The following is a 24,476-nucleotide window of genomic DNA, read 5'->3' as shown; positions in this document are numbered from 1 at the left end:
AAAACAAAAACAAAGTTAAATACATTTGTCGTTGGATTATGAAGTTTTTAATATGAAATTACTTGCAATTATTTAAATTGTTTTTATAATTGTTTCCATAACGTAAAGAATTTTCTTATACATATAAATAGGAGATTACTATGTACATAGATCTCTTAACAAGCATATGTGTGTATATATGTATATAAATAGATGCAATAAAAAACAAATACATATTTAATCATCAGAGCTTGACTATTTGTTATATTATGTTGCATATATGAAGCGTATAGAGATGATATTTATATTATAATTTAGGAATTAAGTTTACAACTGAATTAGTAATATTTGTTTATTAGTAATGTTGCATTATTATTACTTTTATACATATTTGATATTGGCCATCAACAAATATGTTACAATTTTTATCTCCCCACATTCTCGTGTTTATTCGTTTGCTTGAAAACTAACGATATTATTTTATAATAATACATAATAATCCATAGTCATTGCGTGACAAGTACCAGTAGTATTCGTTAGTACAATAACTGTACACTGTATTTGTAGTTTGCTTCACAAGTAAACTATAGAAAAGGTAATTCAATAATCGACTGAATTGTTATTCGATAAAGTGAAATAAAATAAAACAATTGTGATATCAATGTTGGTTACATCTGGTGGTGTAATGATCGTTTTTTTTCTCCAAAACAAGGTGATATATACATACCCATTTAAGGTCGACAAGAAAGAAACTATTTAATCGATTCGTGGGACCGTGAGACACTCGAATCACAATATGCGTACACCGTTGCCGTGGTTTCAGGAATTGAACGTTTAAAAAAAGAAACTAGTTCTTCGTTATGCGGAACAAGGGTTTCAGGGCAGGATTGTTTCTTTTCTCTTCGTAAAAAAATAGTTTACTGCAAGTGCATCGAATTTAGCGCAAATCCCTAATCCCTCTGAACACGATCGTTCAAATTTTATGGAGTCAGTTTGCCGCTAAACGCGGGCATTTCAAAGGTGGTTAATCGATTTCACGATCGATAATTGCATCAACTTGGAAAGCAACTCGAAGCCATATTCTTCTCTCGTGTTTCCGGCGTGGAGGTTTTCGAGTCTTTGAACAAGTTTGTGTCTTCTTTCGTAAAGTTGTACTTTTTCAAAATTTCGAACGATTTTCTTTTATCACATAATCAAAATTGTCAATATATTTCATCGGTGTTTCCCCTATATCGTTGAAACCGGCCTAAAGTTCCATTGTTTGTACATCTCCTGCGACCGTTTGTGTGACGCGGTCATTGATTAATTCTGTGATGCAAATTAACGACTCTCAAATCGATGTAACCACTTTTTGTTAGGAGTGCTCTTTATTTGCAAAATAAGCGACAAGTATTTTGTAACTTCGTCGTAATCGGCTGCATATGGTGAGTACCTATGTATGTATGTATGTATGTATGTATATCATTATTGTACTCATGCATCGATTAGATAGATCGTCGTTCCGTTTTCTGAAATTTCTTTTGTGAAAACCGACCAAAAATTTAATACTCAAACATATTTGCAACTGCTCTAACGCTCTGTTAGAAATGAACAAATCTCGAGCTTTCATCTTCTTGAAATAATAGCATAGCAAGGTAATGCTATTGTTAAAGTTACGAACCACAGTTACTTTTTATGTTATTCGGTACACATCGAATAATCGAATGTATAATCGAAGCCTGTCTATCGAATTGTTTCTATTGTGTGAATACAGCGTTGTACGATCGGTTCCCACTAGAATTTCAACGGAAGTTTAAATTCACGCAGGCAAGTCAAGCGAAATGGTTTACAATAAGGAATACTTTTCAGAAAACACATCTTCGGACTCACAGCCGTTATTGTCAGTTGTCATGGACGTTACTAAATACTCGGTACATACAACGCGTAATTGGCAAATCGAATCGCTGTACCTCTGGGATCCTCTAAATAGAATATTGATTATGTATCTTTGATATGAACTGTTTCACACGAAATTCGCAGGTGACAATCGTTTTGTTTCGATACGCGCATAACAATCGATAATAAACGTGCTATTTCATTTTTGCAACTTTATACAAAATCTTATCGTAACAAACGTCGCAAGTTACTCAGTTATCTAATCGGTATTCGATAAATTGAAACTAGGAATTCGTTAGTTCGAAACGTCAAAATTTTTATTCAAACGATCATTTACAGATGTCCGTCATTCGAGAATTTTAAATTTCTAGACAATTTGAACTTTGAATAACGTTTGAAAGCGTCCGTAACTTATCACTACTATCCACTTCGTACGTCAATATGATTTTCTTTATCGTTTAATAGATTATTATACTGCTACAATAGTGAAAGACTTCACACGAAATACATATAATCGATACTCACAATAGAAATCGAAGCTCGTTTGCACGAGATACGACTCGTGGATCCCTCGTGTACGACATTTCGATTTTGAAACTTTTTATCGTTGAGATATGCCTGTATTAAAGGTGTATCGTGAGATTGCTAAATCAATCGTGAAAGCAATATCTTCGTTGCTACGGCTATGAATATGGATAATTCAGCACTAAGGGTTTCCCTATTGAAAAGGCGTTTTGATTTTTTCTTTCTTTTTAGTAGCAACGATCGCATAGTAATCTTGGTCAATAATCTTCCGACAGCCCTGAGCAACGTTATTTCGCGTTCGTACCATTTTTTATCCGTTCCTACGACGTAACAATATCTTCGTCAGTTGTTTTCGTCGAATCGGCTGTATAAGAAAATTATCGTTCGTCCCTTTGCACTTTGCGTCAATTTCAACGTAACGCGCTATCGCGTCAAACCTTCCATCAAATATACTTTCCCATTTTTTTAAATTAAAATACACAATGGCGTAGCCATATTTATAAAAGTACCAGGGCCTTCTTGTACAAAATAACGATGATTATTTAACATCGATTATATCCCAGTTTCGTGAATACGATACGGCACGAAGAATAATACCGGTACAAGTGCAAAGGGTAGAAAGTTGTTGCCAACCATAAGAAGAAAACTAAACGCGTGTTGCGTGTTAAGGTGAAAAGCATTGAAATACTAAAAATCGGTGCACGGTGGCGTCTACGCGTAAACGGTGAAGAAGTCGGTAACCCAGCGAACAGTATAGCGTGAAAAGAAGCGTCTCCGGGTGTGTTTCTAGTCGATTTTGCTTACAATACAGCGATCAACACAGTGGAACTACAGATTCACGCCTTTACTAAACTTTACTAACTAGTCGGACGTTGTTGGTCGCGGGGTTAATTCGCGACCGTGCAAGATCGAATTGGCCGAAGGTGCGCCGACCTACCGTGCCAAGGCAACGCTTCTATCTTAGGACAATGCTCCCTTTCCTCTTTTCCGCTTCTGCCTCTTTACGAGTTTACCGTTCGTTTCGAAATTTCACGCTTCTCCCTCTATAGATGGAACCGTTTGGGACGAATCTTTGAAGGCTTCCTCGGTGTGAACCCAGTCACTCGCATTTGAACGATGAAAATTTGACGCATTGCCAACATATTCTCTTTTTTTTTGCGACCGGTTACGATCAATGAAACCTAAACGAAGAGACAATCTGTGAGAACGATAGAGCATGATTCGTGATATATGAAAAAAGAGGCGACGGTTCGATAAGATTTGGCGTTCGTTCTGCGGGAGGAATCGAGTTACGGTGTCGCGTTCGTGATAAATGCTTTCGCTTGGAAACGCGTCAGTAAGTAAATCCGAAGGTGAATTCGAAGACGAAGCTGGTAATGATAGGGGAACGAGGTGTTTCGTTCTAGTCGATAAGCTAATTGGAGCGGTTGGCGAGCTCGAGAGGTTGGCAGAGGTTTCAGTTTCGTGCAGAGAGTAACGGAACGACGTTACCGACGTCCCCGTGTGGCAATCAGCCTCGTTCCAGCGGAAAGAATCTGATTTGCGCGTCAAGGCGAACATTGTTCGTGAACGGAATCGTTGATGGTCAACGTACGTGGGCAACCTTCGAGCTTCGTTCTTCGTTTGATCTCTCTTGCTTATCTATCCGTTGTGTACCACATCACGCCCGTACAGAGATTCGTAAATACACACGATAATTATACGAATGTGTCAGAAGCACGATAATAATCGATTAGTTTTAAACCTCGAGCGACGAGAGAGAATATCTTACAATAGGTAATGCGTTCTCATCTAGGCGCTACGATGCGTGCATCGCAGCAACCTTCCTACCGTAGTGACCACTCGCTCGACGAATCCAACGCAAACAGTGGATAGAGTGTTTTCAATGGTATTTTTTTTTTATTATTATTATTATCAATCGTTTATTTTCCATTATCTCTACGGAGCTTTATATCTCTGAATAAGTACAGCGAAAGTGATCGGATCGGTTCACGAGGCTGAAAGAAGCTACGAACGCGAGTTAGTCGTCTCTTCCTTTTCTTCTTCTTCTTTTTTTTTTTTTTACTCAAAAAAGAAGCAAGTAACACGAGGATGATTCTTGTTCGTACGGGTTTCTATGAGAAAACAAATTGGTCGACTGGATTTCCGTACGATCTGACAACGGTATTTCAATGATGCAACGCTATAATCTGTTTAATCGGATTCCTTAAACAAGGCTGCCACGATGCAGGTTCGAAAGCATAGTGCGCCCGTGTGTATATAACAAAACGTCAACAAGTAAACGTGCGATAAATCAATCGATTGCAAATCGCCTTATAAATTGTATAAAAATCTCTATTTGCCTAGCTTAATGCCTTAAGGATACGGTATTGGGAATTCGTATAATTCCTATAGATTTATGTCCAGTCGAAGAGACGCTGTTGCATTTATTATTTCTGCTCGGCAATCTCGTCTCTATACACCAGGAAAAGCACGCATGCCCTCTGTGCGCTCAGCGACAAGCACGGTGAATCTCATTCAGACTTCTTCTTCCATCAAACGAGTCGGCAGACTTTTGCAAATACATCCGAACAATAGTATCCTATACGTACGTATATAACGGAAAGTGGATTTTGGTATTCAAAGTATATGTGATAAACGTAGATACCGCGAACGATTTACGGTTGTGTATTTCGGGAAACGAATAAAATAGGGGTAAGAGAACGGTAACAGAAAGTAGACAGAGCGACGACGATCGGATAATAATCCTGATCGTTTACGAGATACACGTTAGAACGATTCGAGTATTATTTTAACAGAGTCGATCGAAAAGTTGTACAGATTCGATAAACGAAACGGGTAGAAACGTACATCAGAGAACGGTGGCAACGTTTTTATCGGATCGAGACAGGTGATCGAAAGGAATCGCCGCGCGTCGGCACAGAGTCACGTGAGGCAAAAGCGAATCGAAAAATAAATCGGAGACACATGAGGGATAGCGAGTATTATTAATTGTCCGTCGTGCGATACGCGTGACAGGTGAGGCAAGCGCGTGCGCCACGCGGCACGCCCAATTGCAAAGAAAAAGCAGCAGACAGAAAATGATGCCGAGCTATTTCATGCTCGACAGCTAATCCATTCACTCGAGTATTCACCGAAGTACTTTAGTATTTTTCTCCATTCTTAAATTCGCACGATATAAAATCCTAGCTTAGTATGGCCGGTAATTTGTTTCTCCTTGTTTCCTCGTCTCCCTCCCTCTCACACCCCCTGCCTCGCATCTTCCTCTTTTTCCCATTCCCGTGATCATCCTACGAGTTTTCCCCCTTTCTTTAGTTACGTCTATGTTACTTACGTCTTACGAATGGTTTTACATTAATCCGCAATTAGTAAATAGATAACCGCAAGCTTACGTCTAAGTTGAATTTACGAATTAGTGGTGTGTGTTATGTTGTATGACGCATAAAATATCAACGAGTCGCTTCTGCTATCCAACAGCAATCTCTCCTCGCTCACGCATAACACACTCACGCACATACACGCTCTCTTGCTTCCCGTCTCTTTCTCTCTCTCTCTCTCTCTCTCTCTCTCTACCATTTTATTAGTTTACTTGCGATTTCGCGTATTGCAAAGCCCGTTTTATTTCCTCGACACGCAACAAACGATCCGTCGTTCACGCTTGTACGCATTCTTCCTCTCTGTTTCTTTGCTGCTTTCATTCTCCGTCTGGATCAGAAGCATAGAAGGTGCCGTACGTCAAACGATTACAGCATCTTTTTATTTTCTATCTGCAAGCTTCTTAATGGAATGTTGTGGTACAAATAGGGGAATCGGTAAGAACGAGTAATCTAATCGCCTATCAATTAAACCAGGCTTACGTCCGACTATCTTTCGCTTTTCTGTTGTTACGACGCTCTTTGTTCGTCCATCTTGCCATCGTCGAAACCGGCTGTCATACCTCGAGAAGAAAACCCGAAACGTTTCCTTTTGTTGCAGTCGATTTTCACGAGGGAAAAACGCAGCGATGATACGGAGAGAAAATAATTCGAACCTCTTACGAGCAAACGTTACCCTATAATTTTGATCCGCGTCCCGTGATATAACAAAATGTCGTTGCGTCGTCCATAGGATCGCAACGAATTTTTACCTAGTGAAGACTACGACTATGTCGTTTTTCTTGGCAAAAAGAATGTCTCCGTTTTCGAAGCGTTGGTCGGAACAACGATCCGCACACTCCTTTCTCTCGATATAATTCGTACGTAGCTGTTTATGTAGGAACGAGTCGTCGTGCGCCGTACAATGTACAATTTAAATATCTAAAGCGAGAGAACTATCGGGGATCGTTAAGGGCTTCGACATTGCAATATTTTTGATTCGAGCGAACATCTAAGGTTCGAATTCTCTTGCCTATGTCTATCTAATCGCGAAAACTTTAATATCACTAACGCCTCGTCTCGACTCGTCTGCCGTTAAGATTTATCGATCGAGCGTTACTAGAATGGCAAACTTTCACGGGATCCATCTCCGATTGCTGCGCCGTGTATCGACCGACGATCGAATTACGGAAACTGAAAACCATTCCCTCCTTTCCGACGACACTTGCAACGCTTCTTTCGTTGTCGAGTACTACTACTCCGACCGTCTCGAACGTGTCTTGCTTCTCGTCGAAAATTACGTTACAACATACTTTGGCTAATCTCCCGTCCGATCGATTTTAACGCACGGAGCGTAGCGGTTCGCGAACGCGCAGCTTTTTTCCTCGATATATTTAACAAAAATATAAACGCTAGGCGATTTTGCACGGTTCGGTATGACCGTTTAACATTCTAGGGTCGATCCGTTTGTAACCACGTGAGTCGCGTCGACCAGGGATACACGGGCGTTTCGTTCGGTTCGTCGAGACTTCTACGTTCGGCAGGATTCGACTTTGGTTACGTCTACGTAGCGAGCCTTTGATTAAAAACGGTGCTCTTCTTTTCTTTCTATAATCACGTTCACGATGCATTCGTCGTTCCACTAAGAAGCCAGGATTATTTTCGAGATATGTTTCTGTGTATTGAGAAAAACGTGTACGATATTTAATTATAACATTTTTTTTCTTTTCTTTTGAAATCACTTATCTCTATTTAGTCTATGGTTAGAAACGCTAGATTTCATCTTGCTGCGTTCTCTCGTCCCTTCTCTTTCCCTCCGTTCCTCATTTTCGTCGTCTATTTTCGCATAAGTAGCAGACAAGAAGCCGTACGCGTTGCAACGCGTCGCTCGTAAGTGAAATCTACTTATACATATATGTACGCGTGTGTGTGTGTGTGTATTTATACATATATATATATATATATAAATTGTTGATATTTATATATATATATGTATATTTATTTATTTATTCATTTATTTATATATTTATATTCGTATTTATATATTTATATATTAGTCTTTTTGAAATGTTTTCTCGTGCGTGCAAAAAATAAATCTCTCGACGCGATCGTTGCGTCGCGAGTGGATTTTCTTCTTTTCTTTCTCCCTTAACGCGTTTCTTTTTCCTACATTCCCCGCTGATCCTCCGTTTCTCTTTTTCTCTCTACTACGCGCGTCCCGTAAAAGTTATAGAAACATCGCGAGACAATTTCAGCGACTCGTTCGTAACGTTTCCTGGTTCGCGATCGTGTACCGAGAAATAGGAGCTGGCTGTAACAGCGAGTCGCTGATAAGACGATCGAGGATTCAAAAATTCCAGATTCGAAATTGTCAGCATGCGAAACGATGCGCGATCGTAAACGTGGCTTGTCCGCCGTTCGAAAATTTCACGAGAGCGAAGATGAAAAATGCCGGCGAACGTCAGAATCTTCCTGTTTTTCGTCTTTTTCTCTCCGCGCAAAAATACGCCTATCAGTTTACACTAGATTCTTCGAAGCACTAAACAAATTAGAAAGTATCGTCTTTATCGCGCAATGTAAAAATAGCGTTAATGTGAAACGTCGACCGAACAAGCGTCTCTTCTCCAGAGTTTCCATTTCCCCACTTAACTCGAGAAGTTTCGTTTCACAAAACTTTAATATTTACTCCCATTAGTGGAACATTAGTTGCATTACTTTATATTTGATTAAGGCGGCTTGGAATCAACATTAGGGTATTTTTGCGTATAAGGCATATATCCGACTCTTTGTTCTTTCCGATAAAACATCGATTGCCTGAAGCGAGTAAGAAAGACTCGGTGTCCGCGAATTCACGACTAGTTGATCCGTTAGATTGCTGAAGAAAAACTATTGGCTATTGGAAACAAAGGAAGAAAGAGAATAGCGCATACTTATGGCGAGAAGCGCGTAGAACGTTTGGCCGAAAGTTTCAAAACTCGACTTTCGGATAATCGACGTTGTATAACGTTTCGACTTGTTCAACAATAAGAAAATCGAATAGCTAATGGTCGACGCAATAGCAATATGCAACAAAGTTATTCGTTTAAAGAATCGCCTAAAGATGCAACTAATTAGCGTCTACGATGAACGCAACCGTCCCAACGATGTTTAAAATCGGAAAAGCCGGAGAGGTTAACGGAAAATCGATTTCCACTGAAAGCTCGACTCGACGAGAAGTTTGAAACCTGTTCGTACGACAGTTGAGGAAATTAGCCGCGGTCGATTTTCGCTTAACTTCTCCAGCTTTTTCTTCGAAACAAACGAAAAGGTAAAACGAAATCGCTAATTGACGATACACAACAAGATATACGTACCGGTAAACCATTCTTACAACGGCACGATCCGACGTATACCGGTACGATGTCACTATTGCACTTCACTTTCAGGTAAAACCGTGCTACGATTTGACAAAACGATCACACGATCACACGATCACTATGCGAACGAAACATCAAAAGAGAAGGATTCGCGTTGCGGCACAAATTTCCTCCGTTGTTTTTGCCAGTCGAATATATTTTGTGCACGAGATGCGTCGCCGAACGATCCGAGAGTTGGACGTCGAGCATTTCCTTCGTATTTTTCATTCGAATCTCATTTACTCTCCTTTCACACGGATGTCTCGTTTCTCTGGTCTTCGTCTGTCGGAACGACGACTATTGCCGAACTTTTCCTCAGGATCGTCTCTCCTCGATCGCTTTCGATGCTGCGAATTTATCCGTTACAATCTCTCGTTCGTTTGCTCGCGACGTAAGGAAGTCGTGTCGAGGTATTTTTATTCGATTTTTCGGTTAAACGTCGATCTTTCCTTTCGGATCGGTAATGCCTCCTTGAAGTCTATTCCGTCCTCGGCCGAAGCTTCGTCTCAGAATCGTTGCTGCCTGCCCGGCGTTGGATCGTTTCTTGATCGGAGATAGAGCGAGCTGCTCGTACGAAGGTCACCAGAATCTCTGGGCACTGTCCCACAAGTTCTTCAAGCTTGATCGAAACTCGAAACGGAAGTTCTGGTAGTATCACGCTATGTTATTGCCGCTCATCGTTGTTACGCATTTTTTCTCCGGCGTGTTTTGACTCTCCGAATTACTACGCACCGCCTTTGTCGGACTTCCAGGAGTCGGCGTCGCGTCGCCTGGTAACGGGTTGTTGTTGTTCGTTGACGTGGAACTTCTGCGACCGTTCTCGCGGGTCGGCGATTTCACGTCAAACACGGACGTGTCCGATTCGATGTCCGAGTCGATCTGAAAACAGTAATTTTCGATTCACCATGTTTCCCAACTCTTGATATTGTTATTGCGTGGGACTAGCTACGACTAACGCGTAATTGGCTACTATGCGACTGACAATGCCAATGAAACACGGTTACTTTTTAACGAGAAAAATCATTTCGTTTCGTCTAATGGCTTCTCTCGTAAATGGGTTTGCTACCGTGCCAGCGGCTACTTGGCTGTTTGCATCTAACGTAGTTTTCGGTGCACAGCGCGAGCAACAGACACGTTATTTTCTACGCGTGCCATATACTACGAGAAGGGACTACGAAGGTCGTGAATCGCACGAGCAGGAATTTGTCGATATCAGAACACCGAAAATCGGCTCGACGTTTAAAAATAAATCGAAGGCTATCACCTGTCGTAATTGCTTTCCACGAAGAATGATTTTTGCGAGATAAGGAAAGAATTATCGCGAGAATGATGGGCGGGAGAAGGAAGATGACGATGCACTACCTTGTTGAAACAGACTACCTGTCTGGTAGCTGGGTGCGGGCTGAGAAATAACCGTTCGCTGGTGTCGCTACCGCAGCTGGAACTTTCGCTCATCTCCGTGGTAAATTTCCGAGATGCTCGCGGACTAGGCGGTGCCGCGCGGCTCTGCCCTCCCAAATTTATTCCTACGCTTCTCGAGCAGACCTGCGACTGAATGTGCTCGCAGACCCTTCGAAATCTTCGGATGTTTCCTGAAAGATAAAACATCGATGGAAAATTGTAGTCGTCGTTGGGTGCCGCGTATCGAAATCGGGACGGAACGTACGGCTGGAACGGGATTACCTCGTCGAGTAGACGCACGCGGTGTAAATCAAGCGGCGCGCGAACGAGCGACCAACCGTAAGAGAAAAACCCGAGGGCACCGCGACTTGTGACTTGTAATTATACACGCGCACATACGCCGACAAGACGGCAAAATTCCACTTGCCTAGGTAACATCGATCTAGTTGCGCTTGGACGATTGCCAAACGCCACCACCTTACCGATCTACCCTTGTCCGCGGCTTGTTTCCGAGGGTGCTTCGTACCCTCGGCCGTACTTTCGCCAACTCGATATTTCGCAAATTAACGTGGCGCGCGAAATTATTCGATTATCCAGGAGGCGAAAAAATGCGAAAGCTCTTTACTATCGGAAATGAAGAAGGTTGGCGGTGCGATGGAAAACCAGAGAATTCACTTACCGCTTAGCAGAGTAAAAGTAATAGCGAACAATGGTTCGTTCGGCTGTTTCGATATGGCGCTAATGTCCACTTGAAAACGGACTTGTCTTTGGAACATTGCCGGCGCCGTACTTCCCCTTTTGTATTCCACTTTGAAGGACATCGGCGAGCTTACGCTGTGAGACAATTCCGCTATCTGTTGAACGAAACTTGCCTTTAACGTGGGCCCGTGTAAACAGCGCACACGAGCGTACGAAGTTTCGATGTAAACTTACCGATAAAAAGGCGTGAATCAGGTCGGCTTTGACGCTGGCCAGAGCCTTCCCTTTTACCAGAATGGTGAACGTTTCGTCTTTTTCCGTGGTCATCAGACTACCGAACCATGATTTCTTCGTAAGTTCCGGGGAGGAATCCGGCGTGAGATGTACCTTCGCGGGACAAAGCGAACCACGTTTAATTTCCATTCTTTGTTTCCTCCGCTTCGTTGAAAAAGGTGAAAAATCAAGAGAACCTACCTCCTCGGCGCTTGTGAGCAACTTGCGTCGATGAAATCGGGGACTACCAAGGAACGAGTTCTTGATGGTCGTCAACCTCGATCGCCAGTGATGGGCGCTAGATCCGGCGCCGGTGTGCGGCGAGCCTGGCGGTGTAACGCCGACCGCGACTACTGCGAAACGGACTATTCTTTACCTGTACCATCGCGTATCCTTTGCGTTCCGAAGCAAACGCGAAGTTACGAAGGTGAACGAATTTAGCCGAATATTACGTATATTTCTAATTGCGCGCGATAAACGCAGAATTGGACGTTTGCGTTGTACGCGAAGGAGGTTGAAGAGCAAAACAATGCGTAGCGTCGTCTGGAAGAAAGGATGCTTCTTCCGTGTTTCGGCCGATCACGGTGTTGAAAAGAGGGAGAAAAGAAAAGGAAGAAGCGAGTGTGCTCGTCGACGATGAATGCTCGCGTATCCAGTCTTTAACAATGATACGTCGTGCTCGTTATGCGGTGTAAGCACGGTCACTTGCATTTTTTAAAACCGTCTCAGCTATTAGCCCTTTCTGGCAAGATAAAACACGCGCACTCAGACAAGGCTTTCGCCACTTGCCCCGTACAAACACTCTGGACACCTGCACCTCGGTTCAGCTACTTTTACCCATTTTACCAGGTTCCAGATCAAACGTTCTTCTCTAATTGGATGTTTATTTATGCCAATGACTCTACTCTCCGATCGAAGAAGTATCCTGTCGTCGAGTTTACGAGAAAGCAAACGTGTTACTATATACCGTCGTTGGTGGATCGCGCTTTTCAGCAGATACATCAGTTTCTTTCGTTTTATAAGGAAATAATAGATGCGCAACGTTTCTATTATTTTATTGAATTACGTATGATCGATTTTGTTCTATCAAGACGAAGACCACGACGTTTCACAGATTAGGTTTCACGTTCGTATAAAGATGCATCGTTGTAAAAGACACGTTTGTAAAAGAAAGACACTTTTCGGACCACCTAATGTATTTTGGTACGCTTCGTGACGTATAAATGCATCTTCGAGCTTTGAGCCAGCTAACTAGTTTTAGGAGGATTTACAGTCGATTAATTCACGAAACACAATCTACAGGGCACTTCGGAAGAATGGATTATTCATCGAAATAACGTAACCTGGCAGGGTGTATCGATCGTGTAGAAGGACATCGGATAGTTTCTTGTTCAGCGATCTAACGCTTGGTTAGATAACGCCATTAAAATCTCGACGTTATTTCTGCAAAGTGTTTCGTAAACTGCTGTTAGATACCCGAATCGGTCAAGCTGTGGCATTACATACCGTAAAGCGATAATTTGACTTATCCTTTGTTTCCGCTCGATCGAATCCTCGTCGAGCAACGGGACCAAAGACCCGTGGAATAATCGGGGTTTGCCCCGAAGAAGAAATTCGATTATTTGCGTTTTCTAAGCAAACGATCGTCCGTTTCTTCGCGTTGAATTATCGCGAATAACAACGAGGAGATTCCTTTAGGCAAAGTCTCGTAAAACGACCCGATTGATTTTTATAACGCCGAGTAAAACCAGAAAGAGAACAAGAGAGAAAATAATGCGAACGCTCACCCTGCTGGACGTCATTTATTTCTATTCCCACGTTGGGTAGAACCGGAACAGGGGCCACGACAGGCGGTACGCTGGTGTTTCCGTTGCCCGCTGCGGTCGTTACCGACGACAGCCGGTGAGGACTCATCGTCTGGCCTAGATGCGAGGTCGGCGGTGCCCTGTGAGGACTTAACAATCCTGCGACGGCGTTCGAGCCGTGCAACGGCGAACTACCTGGCGTCGATGCGTGCGAATGCGACGCGTGTGTGTGGCATCCCGTACTTGGCGAACGACGCGCATGATGCCTAATGCTGTAAAAAAGAGAATGTTTTGTCGATCTAATTCGCGACAGGTTTGAGCACGTTTGAGACAAAGATCGTGACCAGAGATAGACGAGATGACAGAGGGCTCGAGCGACCGCTAAAGGGTATTTGTTGCGAACAACGTTGGTATTAGACGGGATTATGGCGACAAGTGGTATTAGCGTCTGTCCTGATCCGCCCTTGAACGATCTCGCGCAAGCGTCTAGACTTTAGAGAACGATATTCAGGATATTTGGAAGCCGCGACTCGGACCAGATTGTGCGTTGTTTCGCGAGCTTGGCGTTCCATCGATTCGTTCACGGAATCGGTTCGTCGCAGGATGCTCGAGACACGGTTCTAATCGAACGAAAGCTAATCGTGCGAACGAAGCTCGCACGTGACCCGTCACGAGGGGAGAAAGCAAAGAGAACGGAAGAAAGGTACCTAAAGGGAATACACGTGAAATCGTGCACGCGATGCATTCGCGTCGAGAGACCAATCGCGGTGGTCACGCGATCGTCAACTTCGACGAAGCCCGGAGATAGTAATACGTGAAACGATCGAGCGTGTCGCCTAGCCTAGCAGCTTTTCACACAGTGTTCGATCCGATTCGTGATACTCGACAGGAACGATCGTTTTCTATTCTACTTACCTCGACTGCCTTCGAGGCGTTAAAGGAGAACCGTGACTAATTTCGCCGAGATTCAGGGCCGTGCTACCGTTTACTCGACACGTGTCCACTCGCTTTCTCGGTGGATCCGCTTCCAATTGTCCGGCGGATCCTCTCATACCTCCTCTCATTACTTCCAGCTCGTCCTCGCACGCCGGTCTTCTCCGTTTTCGCTCCAACAGTAGAAAATAGATCACCTTCTCCGTGTTGTGACTGCACCGAGAAAACCGTAGAACGTTAGAAACGACCGAAACTGTTCGGAGAATACGTACAGAAAAATGCGATTTAGATCCTTTAGCGATTGACAACTTTTTGTTTGCCGCTCGATAGGAAGATATGTCCTTTGATTTTTAGAGAAACGCGCGACAATGGAACCAAGGAATCGAATGGGAGCAACTAATCTGGAGGCAAATTGCTAACTTTGTCTTTCGGTTCATGCCACCACGCTTACTTCGGGCTGAGCAGTTCTTGAATCAGTTTGTCCCGTTCCTTGAAGCAACCTAGGCTCGCGATCGCTTGCAACACGTCCGGATCGATCGCCTCCACGGACGGAATAACGTGCGTCTGCACCACGTCCATCATCGACAGCTCTAATTCTAACTCGCCTTTGCCCGCCGCCGTCACCCACACGTGCCTGTTTATCTCCGCCAGCTGAGGAAATTCGAAATTAGGATCCGTTGCCTGCCGCACCATTTCTCTCGAATTTAGCCCGTTAAACGTGGGCGCCGAGAGTCGGCTTGTTTTATGACAGTTGCATGATCGATGCAACCGATGGACCCTTCTTTCCACTTGGAATCGTTTTCGGCCAATCAGACCAACCGTTTAACGGACCAACAACGAGATATTAAAGCGAAACTAACTTACCGTTAGTCTCTTGTCCGGATCTACTTCGATCATCCCCTTCAGCAGATTCTGACACTCGGGCGGCACGAAGTGCGGTATGTAGAACACGCCTCGTTTCACTTTTTCTAATAATTTTCTTAAGTTGTCGTCGTCGAAGGGCAACGCACCTACCAGAAGCGCGTAAAGTATCACCCCGCACGACCAAACGTCTGCCTTCCTTCCGTCGTATTTCTCACCCTGCAAACGCGCAATTATTCCGTGTTTTTCCCCCCTTTTAATTAAATTCCCGAGAAACGGGAACGTTTGGCTAACGATAAAACAGTAGTAACTCGTCTCGATGGTTTTCTTGGCGAGCGGCAAAAGGGAAACGCAAGAAAGCAGAAAGTGTATTTTAAAAGACCGTGATTACCGTTTCGTTATCAATCTTTTCCTCCTTTTCTACGGCTAACGACAAAATTATTAAAGTTAGGCAGGCGAAGCGAATACTCGCGCAGGCTAGAGACGAAACTTACTCGAATCACTTCGGGACAGGCGTAATGAGGAGAACCGCAGCTGGTTTCCAGCATGGAGCCGGCAGGTTGCAACGACGCCATTCCGAAATCCGCTATCTTGATATTATTCTTCTCGTCCAATAACAAATTTTCAGGCTTCAAGTCTCTGTGACTGAAAAGGAGAAACCCGCGACTCGGTTATATCGAATGGTACGCTCCACGCGATACCAATTATTAGGTTGTCCGCAAAGTGTCTTTCTTTCGCAAACATCTTTTTTACAACAATGCACCTTCGTATCAAACCAAGTTTGTGAAATGTCGCGGTGTTTATCTCAACAGGACAAAATGGATCGTACGTAATTCGACGAAATAATATAAACCAGAAAACGTTGTGCGACTATCGTTTCCTCATAAAACGAAAGAAACTTTTCGGACAACCTAATACTACCGCGTTAGGGCGGCTACAGACACGGGTCCTCCCAAGTAACTCGACTACGATCGGTCGAGTCGACTAGTCGAGTAAAATTTTCCGTTCACGCACAGCGACTTACTAAAATTCCTAGCCGGTGAAGCCGTCTGTGACTGCCCTTACCCTAAGTGGTGGCCCGGTTTAGGGTCACGTAATTTAAATGTCCGATCGATCGAAACCGATGTTACACGGTGTCCCTGCGAGAAATTAGGTCCATTTCTAGATTTATTCGATCGTGGTAGGTATCCCCGATGTTATCTAGAACTTGGGGGACCCTTCGCGTCTGAATAAAACTCTGTTATCGAGTCGTCGTTACATACGAAATTAATGGAGAGAAATTTCGCATCGTCCTTCGAACGATATGGTTTTTGCGTCGAACCAACTGACCGAGATTTCTTTGGATACGCTTTGGCGACAGATTTAGCAAGTGTTTTTCGGCTGCGTATTTCCACGAAATATCTCTCTTCGACCCGATTCTTTTCAAAGCAACGTTTTTATATATTCGAATAGAAGAGAATTTCACATTACTCACCAAATACTATGACTATGACAAAAATCTAAAGCAGAAATGATTTGTCGAAAAAATCTCCTCGCTTCCTTCGGCGTTAGTCTACCCTTTTTCACTAAATAGTCGAAAAGCTCCCCGCCCGAAACGTGTTCCAGAACAAGATATCTGAAACGAACAAGCGCAATTTCAGTGCTGGTACACTCCGACTTTTCCGAGCGTGTATTCTCTTCTCTGCCACCGTGAGTAAAACACTTTTGTCTAGTCTGTAGATTTTGCTGTTTTCCCACTCACTCTCTCTCTCTCTCTCTTTCTCACTCTCTGAGTTTGTCCGAGTCAACGAATACTCTTTTTTCCAAACGGCCGAATTAAAGTTCAACGACTTCTGTAGCTTGATGAATCTCGAGCGAGTCTCGGTTTTTCCTCGACTCGCTCAAAGCGGAAAAATTCGCAGAAAAATTCAGTCTCTTTCTAGGTACTCACAGATATTTTTTGTTCTCGTATACGTCAGAGAGGCCGAGCACGTGCGGATGGTCGATCAGTTTCATAATCGCGATCTCCCGTTCCACCTTCATCAGCACCGACTCTGACAATTTTTCCCTGTTGATGATCTTGATCGCCACCTTCTTGCCCAACACACAGTGGACCCCGAGTTTGACCAATCCTGAAGCAAACGTGTTCGCGATTAACTGTTCCCTTAATTCGACCAATACGCTTTCGTCGACGATCGTTTGCGGAAGAAACTAAAACTTGAATTCGGTTTCGGATTCTGTTTCGGAAGGCGCGACGCCGCGTCGCGTCGCGTCGCTGCTTCGGAACGTCGTATCACTGCGAACGAAGTAGCCCGGCTCGAGTGGTACAGTCGTTTTTAGTCGGACAATCTCGCGAGAGAAAATCTGGAAAGCTGCTGAGTAGGGTCGCGGCAAGTAGAGCTCCTTGTACAAAGAGTGGCTCGTTGCATTCAGCCTGGATCAGCGCGATCGTCCTTCTTTGTCCGTTTCGCCTTTTTTTTCTTGCTCGACGAATCTTTTGGCAAGCGAAAAAAACGAATGGCTCGATGTTAGCCGTAAAAATCGTTTGTTCCGTTAGTCGCATCTACTTTGTTCGTTTTAGTCGCTGTTGAGCGCGGCTTTCTCTCGATCCGCGTTGTATCGCCAGGGCAAAAGGCAATTCATACCGGTGACGTTGTGTCGCCATTGAGTCTACTGCTCTTTTAAAGCTACGAGCAAGTTTGTAAAACACGTTCCGTACGACAATAACAGTGGAAAAATAGATACGATGTACGACGCGTGACGTATTTTTTTCGAGATTCGAGTCACTGTTCGAGAACCTTCTGCACGATCCTATGTGTTCACACTTTCCTACCTCGATAAGCAAACAGAGAGGTTTCAGCCGAGTGGTTTCGAGTTGCTTCCATTTGCTAAATCACGGAAAGTTTTCCAGCAAGGACTTTGCGTCAAGCGTTGCTTACGTTACGCGCCATAATTCCATTGGTAATTTCGCTAATTTCACACGCACGCCAGCCAAGCGCTTTGAGCGCGAGAAACGCGACCACGAGATTGGAAATCGTAGAGCAACGCAACGACTGTGATTCTTTGCTGGTAGTTGAATTACGGAGTTTAAGAGCCGCGGAGAGGGAAAAAGTAGTTAAAATCGTGACAAAGAAGAACGGAATAGGATACGCTTTTGTCGTTGTCAACTTTAATCGAAAACATACATTTTGTGCTTCGAGTAAATCGAATGACAAGTTTAAATTGGATCGCGAGCATTCTCCGCGCGGAAACGCGCAAACTTAAACGATTCGACGTATTTAGGGTAAATTCTGGAATATTTCCGCCAACGGACGATCGACTCGTGCTTATCGTTCCAAGCGTGCAACATCGTGTCGTGCCGCGCCACTGCTCTGTCATCGTGCAACGATAACGTCGTTGAAGCGGTTACTTTTCCTTCTACGATTGCAATTCTGCTTTCTGTCTTTTGCTTCGTTGTTTCCGTGAGACCCTCTCGTCCAATTATTTCGCCACGATAAGTAGTCGACTGCGGGCGAAGGGTTGTACGATGAACAGCAGTTTCGAATCGAGTAATCGCGAAAGCCACGCCGAAGATGTACACGGACGACGACGAGACGTTTGGAGCGGAAATCTGGCCGGGTAGCTAAACGTTTGAAACGTTTCGACCACCGCAACCCTACTTCAAATATCAAACGACAGCCCATAGACCGTTTTACGGGGCTCGTAATTAATTCGCGAATGCACCCTCGTTCGTGAAATTACTTTTCAACCTACAGATACCGATACAGATACCCGTCAACAGAGTCAAACACACGTTTTCCAACTTGATTTCTGTTCTTCGTTGTATCAGCGCGCGCTTCACTAGTCAAAAGCGTTTACGAGCGTTCTACGATTATGCAGAATGTCTGTAAGAACGAGAGCGTCGGATTATTCGACTGCCGTTAACGTCAACGAATCGCTTCAACGTTTTAGGACGGAAGGCAACTTTGGCGTTAGCGAAATCGAATTGCAAATCAGCTACGATTTATTGGGAAATTATTGGGTAGCAGAATACGTGGAAACGAGCTATTCGTACAACCAGGAATTACGGCTCTAGGGCGTAGGTATTTGCGACGACAAGGAAAACGAAAGATAGACGGAGGAAGAGAAAATATGATGGAACAGATGGGAGGGAATAACGCGGAAAGGAAGATTTATAGGACCAGCTAAATTGGCTTAAACCGTCTCCGAAGACCACAGCGACGCGATGTCTTTATCCGTTTAAAAGCAGCCGGCTGTAGGCTCCTCCCTCCTTTTGTTCTTTAAGTAGAAGGGCGAAAAAAAAGAAAAAAAGAAAAGAAGGAAAACGATGCAAAGAACCGGAGCCCGTTGCGTCGGCGACGGCTTAGAAGAATCGAACGACCTTCGTCAATTAATTAATCGAATGGCCTTTCTGCGAGTCCGCTTTTACGATTTTCCTGCTGATTATAATTCCTCTTCCAATTTATCGAGCATTTCATAACGCTCCAGACGATTTTTCTTTGTCCCTATTAAACACGACCTATCCTCGTTACGGCCACACATTCGACGCTAACGAATCGGAATTTTGTATCGAACCAGATGACGGAAAAATTGTTGGCGATCAACGCGCTCCAATCAACCATCGTTTCGCGTCGCGTTTCGTTGTGAACGGACAACGGAAGAAGGTCGCCGGTACATTTCGAAAAGCGCGTTTAAGCGATCGCAACCGCGATCCACGTGTCGGTCAATCGGATGAAAATTTGGCGAGGGAAGTGGACTGGTCGCGCTCGCCAACAAATCGACGAGAATTGCATTAGCGCCGCTATAGGGCGTTAAAGTGCACTTTCCCTAACGACTTGCATCACGCACGATTTACCGGCATCGATGCCAGCCCTCGATTTTCCCTCGTGGAAATCAATCTCTCCGAAATTTACATTTCGACCGTTTTGTAACGCAATTGGCGCCGTACCTACGACACGCAACTGTCGATAACGCGTCGCTGTTTCCTCGATGTTCTTACGGTGCACGAATGTACGTTGCGTCGACGATAATTCGATAACGCGATGGCGATGGAAACACGTTGTCTGTACGCATCGTCGATCTCTCGTTCTCCGATCTTCACGTTGCACTCGCGATAAAACGCGATAAACGGGAGGCTGCGATGCCAGCGGATTTTCATCTCAAGGTCGTTCTATTTTCTAGCCGCTTCATTATCGAGTGTCTAGCTGATGGAATATTTAAATATCGGCTAATAATTGCGCCACGATATTTTAAATATAGTCCTCGCGTAGGCAAATATGCGCGTACACGAGGCTAAGTACGTATAATCGGTCGTTTTATGGTATAGAGCAGAGAAGCCCTGCTCGTGCCGAGGATACGTCGGGGACGACGACGAGTCGATCCGAGCCTACATCTGTCAAGGTACTGTTCGCAACTAATTCGACGAATCTGTGTCAGACCATCCGTGTCGACTTTTCATGCTGGTTATCAGTGTGGTAATCTTGTATCGCTGCTTATCGTCGAATCTTTTCTCGTCTCGATGCAACGAAAATTGCAAATCTAGCGTGGCGTCAAATCTGTAATCCGATCGAGACAGTTGTTAATCAACGTCGATTCAAAATGAAGAACAAAACGCGCGGTGAGTTTTCCTTTCGATGGTTCAAAGGTATATGCGTAAACGAAATAAATAAAGCTAGCGGATACGCGGAGGATATGCACGAGTGAAGTACAAAGCGTCTACGAAGCGTCAAATATCGTCGCGAGATTCTCGAAACGAGAACGGAAGAATTTATTTTAAACGCGATCGTCGACGATTCTGTCGGCCGATGACCCACGACGCAACACGCAAATGTATTTACCGGCATCCCTTTTTCGTATTCGACAGGACCGCGTTCGCCAACCAAATCGAATTATATCTCGATATTTCACGGATTGCACGCTTCATCGAATTCTCTTGAATTCGCCAACGCACGAACGTCCCCCGTGCGTCTGTCACGGCTTTATCGGAAAATTATTATCAACCCAGGCGTATATTAATTCCGAAAGACATCTTCGTTACTTCTCTTCTGCGAGATAACACGTTCGATGAACGAGAATCCGCGACAAGAGCGAACAACAGCGCGATCCTTTGTTCGAGAACGAATTTGGCATTCGATAGAAGCTCACCGTCAAATTTCTACTCTGTTCTTTCCGCCTTGGCATTATTCCGGCATGTCGTTGTTGTCCGAATAGTTCAAGGTTTGCGCGTATAAGTACAACGCGTAGGTAAATTATCGCGTGGGACGCCTTTCGCGAGGAAGAAAGGCAAGCGGATTCCGCAGTAGTCCAATTTTCCGGTTTACCTTGTTCCAACGCGACGTGACGTGGCTATTTGAAAATCGAAACGCGCGATCTCTCAAGGATATTTGGCAAGCAAATCAGGTTAAATCGTCCCTATGGGAAGCAGTTGGCTGCTTGGCAGATTTAATAACGTTCCTTTCTCATTTCCTCTTTGCGTGATACGAATTCGCCTCTGCAATTCGCTTAATAGCAGCCAACACTTTGCAACTTTGAAAGAAACACCGTTTGCTACAATTTTATAATTTTAACGACGTGATATTCGGTCACCCTCGCTCGTCTAATTCTTCGGCGTCGACCGCGAAACAGACGCTTTTCCCGTGTGTTCTAACCGCGGAATAATTTTTATTTTCAACTGTTTGCTGCTCGAATTCCGTTCAATTCGGGCCAATAAATCGACGAGAGTGGCTGGTCCGATCGTAGGAAAAAAGACGATGAAAGTTGACACGAGTACGAGGAAGAATTTGTTTTGCCGCATAACGTTCGATCGCATCGATTTGTCGCGTCACGCCCTGCGAACTCGTTCATCTTGGAGCCGCGGTCTCTGGACTCGAAAGTTTCTTACACGACACGGGCTAACTATAACAATAACGACAACGGTAACCTTCGCTCGCGGGACGTCTTCATCGATTGTCGCGGTGTATCGCGTGCACGCGTACCTGTGCTTCGACCACAAGCGAATATTGCGATTCGGTACGCGACTTGCAATTTCATTAGATTCCACTTTACTTCGTATCTCGTAGAATTCCGTTCCTGGATACAGAATCCGTCGGGATATCAACACTGGAACTACCACGCCAGTCGAAACGACTGGTTTTACAATTTTATTTTTAAATGCCTACTTCGCGTTACATTTTTCTCCTACCATGATGTAATGACTTTTGCGACGATAACTAACGAAACGATATAACGAATTTTGTCTTTCTTTTCTTGTTTTGTTTGTATTCAAAAGCAAAACAATTTTGTGGTTACTTATACCAATGCCAGTGAAAACGACTGGCACTTGTCAAAGTGTAAGAGGGTTTTTCAATCTGTTTATCGAACCCGAATTAACCAGTTGCCTCGTTTCCTACAACTTCCCACGGGTTTTTCAAATTTCTGCCGCGTATCGTTCAATACGACGCTGTCAATTATCAGGAAAGTTCCGCATCGATCACGATGCTAACGCTGGAACTACCACACCAGCGAAAATGACTTGGTTTTGCGATTTTATAAACGTGCCAAGCCTTCGTTTAGGGATTATGGTCCCAAATCGGTTGATAATACCAAAACTGTACTACACAGCGTGGAATTTCTTTCGCAAGAGAGTAACAAATCGATAAATGTACGAATATTCGATAGAATATTTTTCAAAGACCGGTCATTTTGGTAGAAGTAGCTTCTAACGTTAGTTGGCAGCGTGGGAGTGCGCCGCGTCGCGTGATGTAAATTCCCGCGAAACAGCACGATTTTCTACTCGAACGAACTTCGTGCTCGTGCGTTTGGTCGGGATAGAAATCGTCGTTCGACGCAAAGTCGAGTCGAGTCGAGTAGAGACGAAGTCCGAAGCGCGCTTTGTAACATTATCGTTTACTCTCGCGGGGATGACGCACGCTTCTTCGTCGAAACCTCTTCCTCGTTGTCCTCTCGTCTGTTCGTTGCACGACGTAGCCGCAAAGGATCACGTCGAACGATCGCGTTTGTGACTTCGTCATAAACCGTAATCGGCTTTAATCGGCAAAACACGTCAGCTCGCGTTTTCTCAAACTCCTTTGAGTTTGTCTTCGTTCCGTACAGGTCGATACAAGGTTTCCATAGTCAAAATTACGCGAGAGAAGAGAAGACGACGTCCGTTTCAAAGCTGAATCTTCGTTTAACTCACCAACTACCGACGCGGAGTTCCGTATTGGGTCTCGTTCTCATCCAATATTTTGTATTCTAGCAATGACTTTCTTGAAAAAATATATAGAAATAGAGATCGACATCGTTTTACGTTATTTCTCGATAAATCACGAATGGGAATAAATCGCGTAGTTGTAACATAGTCTCGCTTGAAACGAATACAACGATTTTTACGTATGCCACGTTGGCATATATCGCATTGAGTCAGGATAAACTCATCGCGGTCGTCCGAGGGTTAATCGGTCAACCTGATTACTGTGTAGCACGACGATTGTTTCAACGATTGTCTCGACGGGCTTTTGTTTACGGCCGAGTTCACAGAAACAGTCGCCGGCTCGTAGTACGGAAAACTGTATACGCGGCGAATGAAAAGCGCATTCTTCTTCCTCAGGGAACCCGTTTCTTCGCGATTCTGGTCGCTTTTGGGGTAACGCAACGCGTTAAAAGACGCCACGTTGAAAGCGTTCGCGGCAACTCGTCCAAGAGGTGGGGTAGCTCCATCCTCTCTTCTCTTTCCGATCCAGAATCGTCCTTTAACCGCGTAATGAAATTCGTTTCCTATGCAACCCGGTTATATCTTCCACGGAACGCGATTATGCCGCTGGATACTCTGTGCAAAACCAGAGGCACGTCCTTGGACCGTGGACGATCGAACGAAGCGTAACAAGCAGCCCCGAAGATCCTTTCTCCTTCGAATCGATCGATGTACCGACCGAAAAGGAAAGCTACGAGATCGTCAATGGAAGTCACGTAATCAGCCGGTAAATTATCGTTTCGTGAAAAGTTAATAGCGCGCGCTAGCTATATTTCGTAACGTAAATAGAACGAGAGGGGTCGTACGAATTTCGTCGAAGGCTCGATGCGACTGCGTGCTCCGATATCTCGCGTGACCGACGTTGCATCACGTTGGGGGTGATACAACAATGTGCAAACCGAAACACGCATCGAGCTCTATTTATACCGCAGCCATGCGGTTTACTAAAGTAACAACCTATAGATTCCGACATAACGGTTAATTCGAATTTATTCGTCCAAAGACTCTTTCTCGTTCCAAGACGAGTAGCTTAAGAGGAAAAGTCGTTCGTCTCGTCTCGAGACTTTGTTCTTCCCGTAAACTCGTCGATGCAGATCCTTGGCGTCAACGATCGAAAAGAGTCTCGATCGGACGAACGTGGAAGCTTCGCAAACAAGGTATCGTCGAC

At 44.3% G+C, this 24,476-nt stretch overlaps 1 protein-coding gene across 6 annotated transcripts in view; it reads right to left on the bottom strand.

Annotated features, from left to right (window-relative positions):
* Window positions 1-58: 58 nt before the first annotated feature.
* Window positions 59-24,476, bottom strand: part of LOC122573340 (serine/threonine-protein kinase BRSK2) — a 40,646-nt gene continuing 16,228 nt past the window's right edge. The window contains exons 2-14 of one of the 6 annotated variants that reach the window (XR_006318715.1): window positions 17,030-17,210; window positions 16,574-16,714; window positions 15,594-15,744; window positions 15,103-15,318; window positions 14,690-14,889; window positions 14,221-14,451; window positions 13,288-13,577; window positions 11,702-11,865; window positions 11,462-11,614; window positions 11,208-11,382; window positions 10,490-10,719; window positions 9,086-10,006; window positions 59-3,560 (exon numbers count right to left, since the gene is read on the bottom strand). Coding sequence is in view for 5 of the 6 variants with exons in the window: in XM_043739545.1 (XP_043595480.1) it covers window positions 9,782-10,006; window positions 10,490-10,719; window positions 11,208-11,382; window positions 11,462-11,614; window positions 11,702-11,865; window positions 13,288-13,577; window positions 14,221-14,451; window positions 14,690-14,889; window positions 15,103-15,318; window positions 15,594-15,744; window positions 16,574-16,714; window positions 17,030-17,210 (2,357 nt within the window). In the remaining variant the exon portion in view is untranslated. Of the gene's footprint in view, window positions 10,007-10,489; window positions 10,720-11,207; window positions 11,383-11,461; window positions 11,615-11,701; window positions 11,866-13,287; window positions 13,578-14,220; window positions 14,452-14,689; window positions 14,890-15,102; window positions 15,319-15,593; window positions 15,745-16,573; window positions 16,715-17,029; window positions 17,211-24,476 lie in introns of all 6 variants that reach the window. The other 5 variants (XM_043739545.1, XM_043739548.1, XM_043739546.1 and 2 more) reach the window with 5 other exon arrangements.

Source organism: Bombus pyrosoma, linkage group LG12, assembly GCF_014825855.1.
Source record: "Bombus pyrosoma isolate SC7728 linkage group LG12, ASM1482585v1, whole genome shotgun sequence".
NCBI lineage: Eukaryota > Metazoa > Arthropoda > Insecta > Hymenoptera > Apidae > Bombus > Bombus pyrosoma.
Note: the sequence above shows the minus strand (reverse complement) of the source record. Positions and strands in the feature narration are given on the sequence as shown.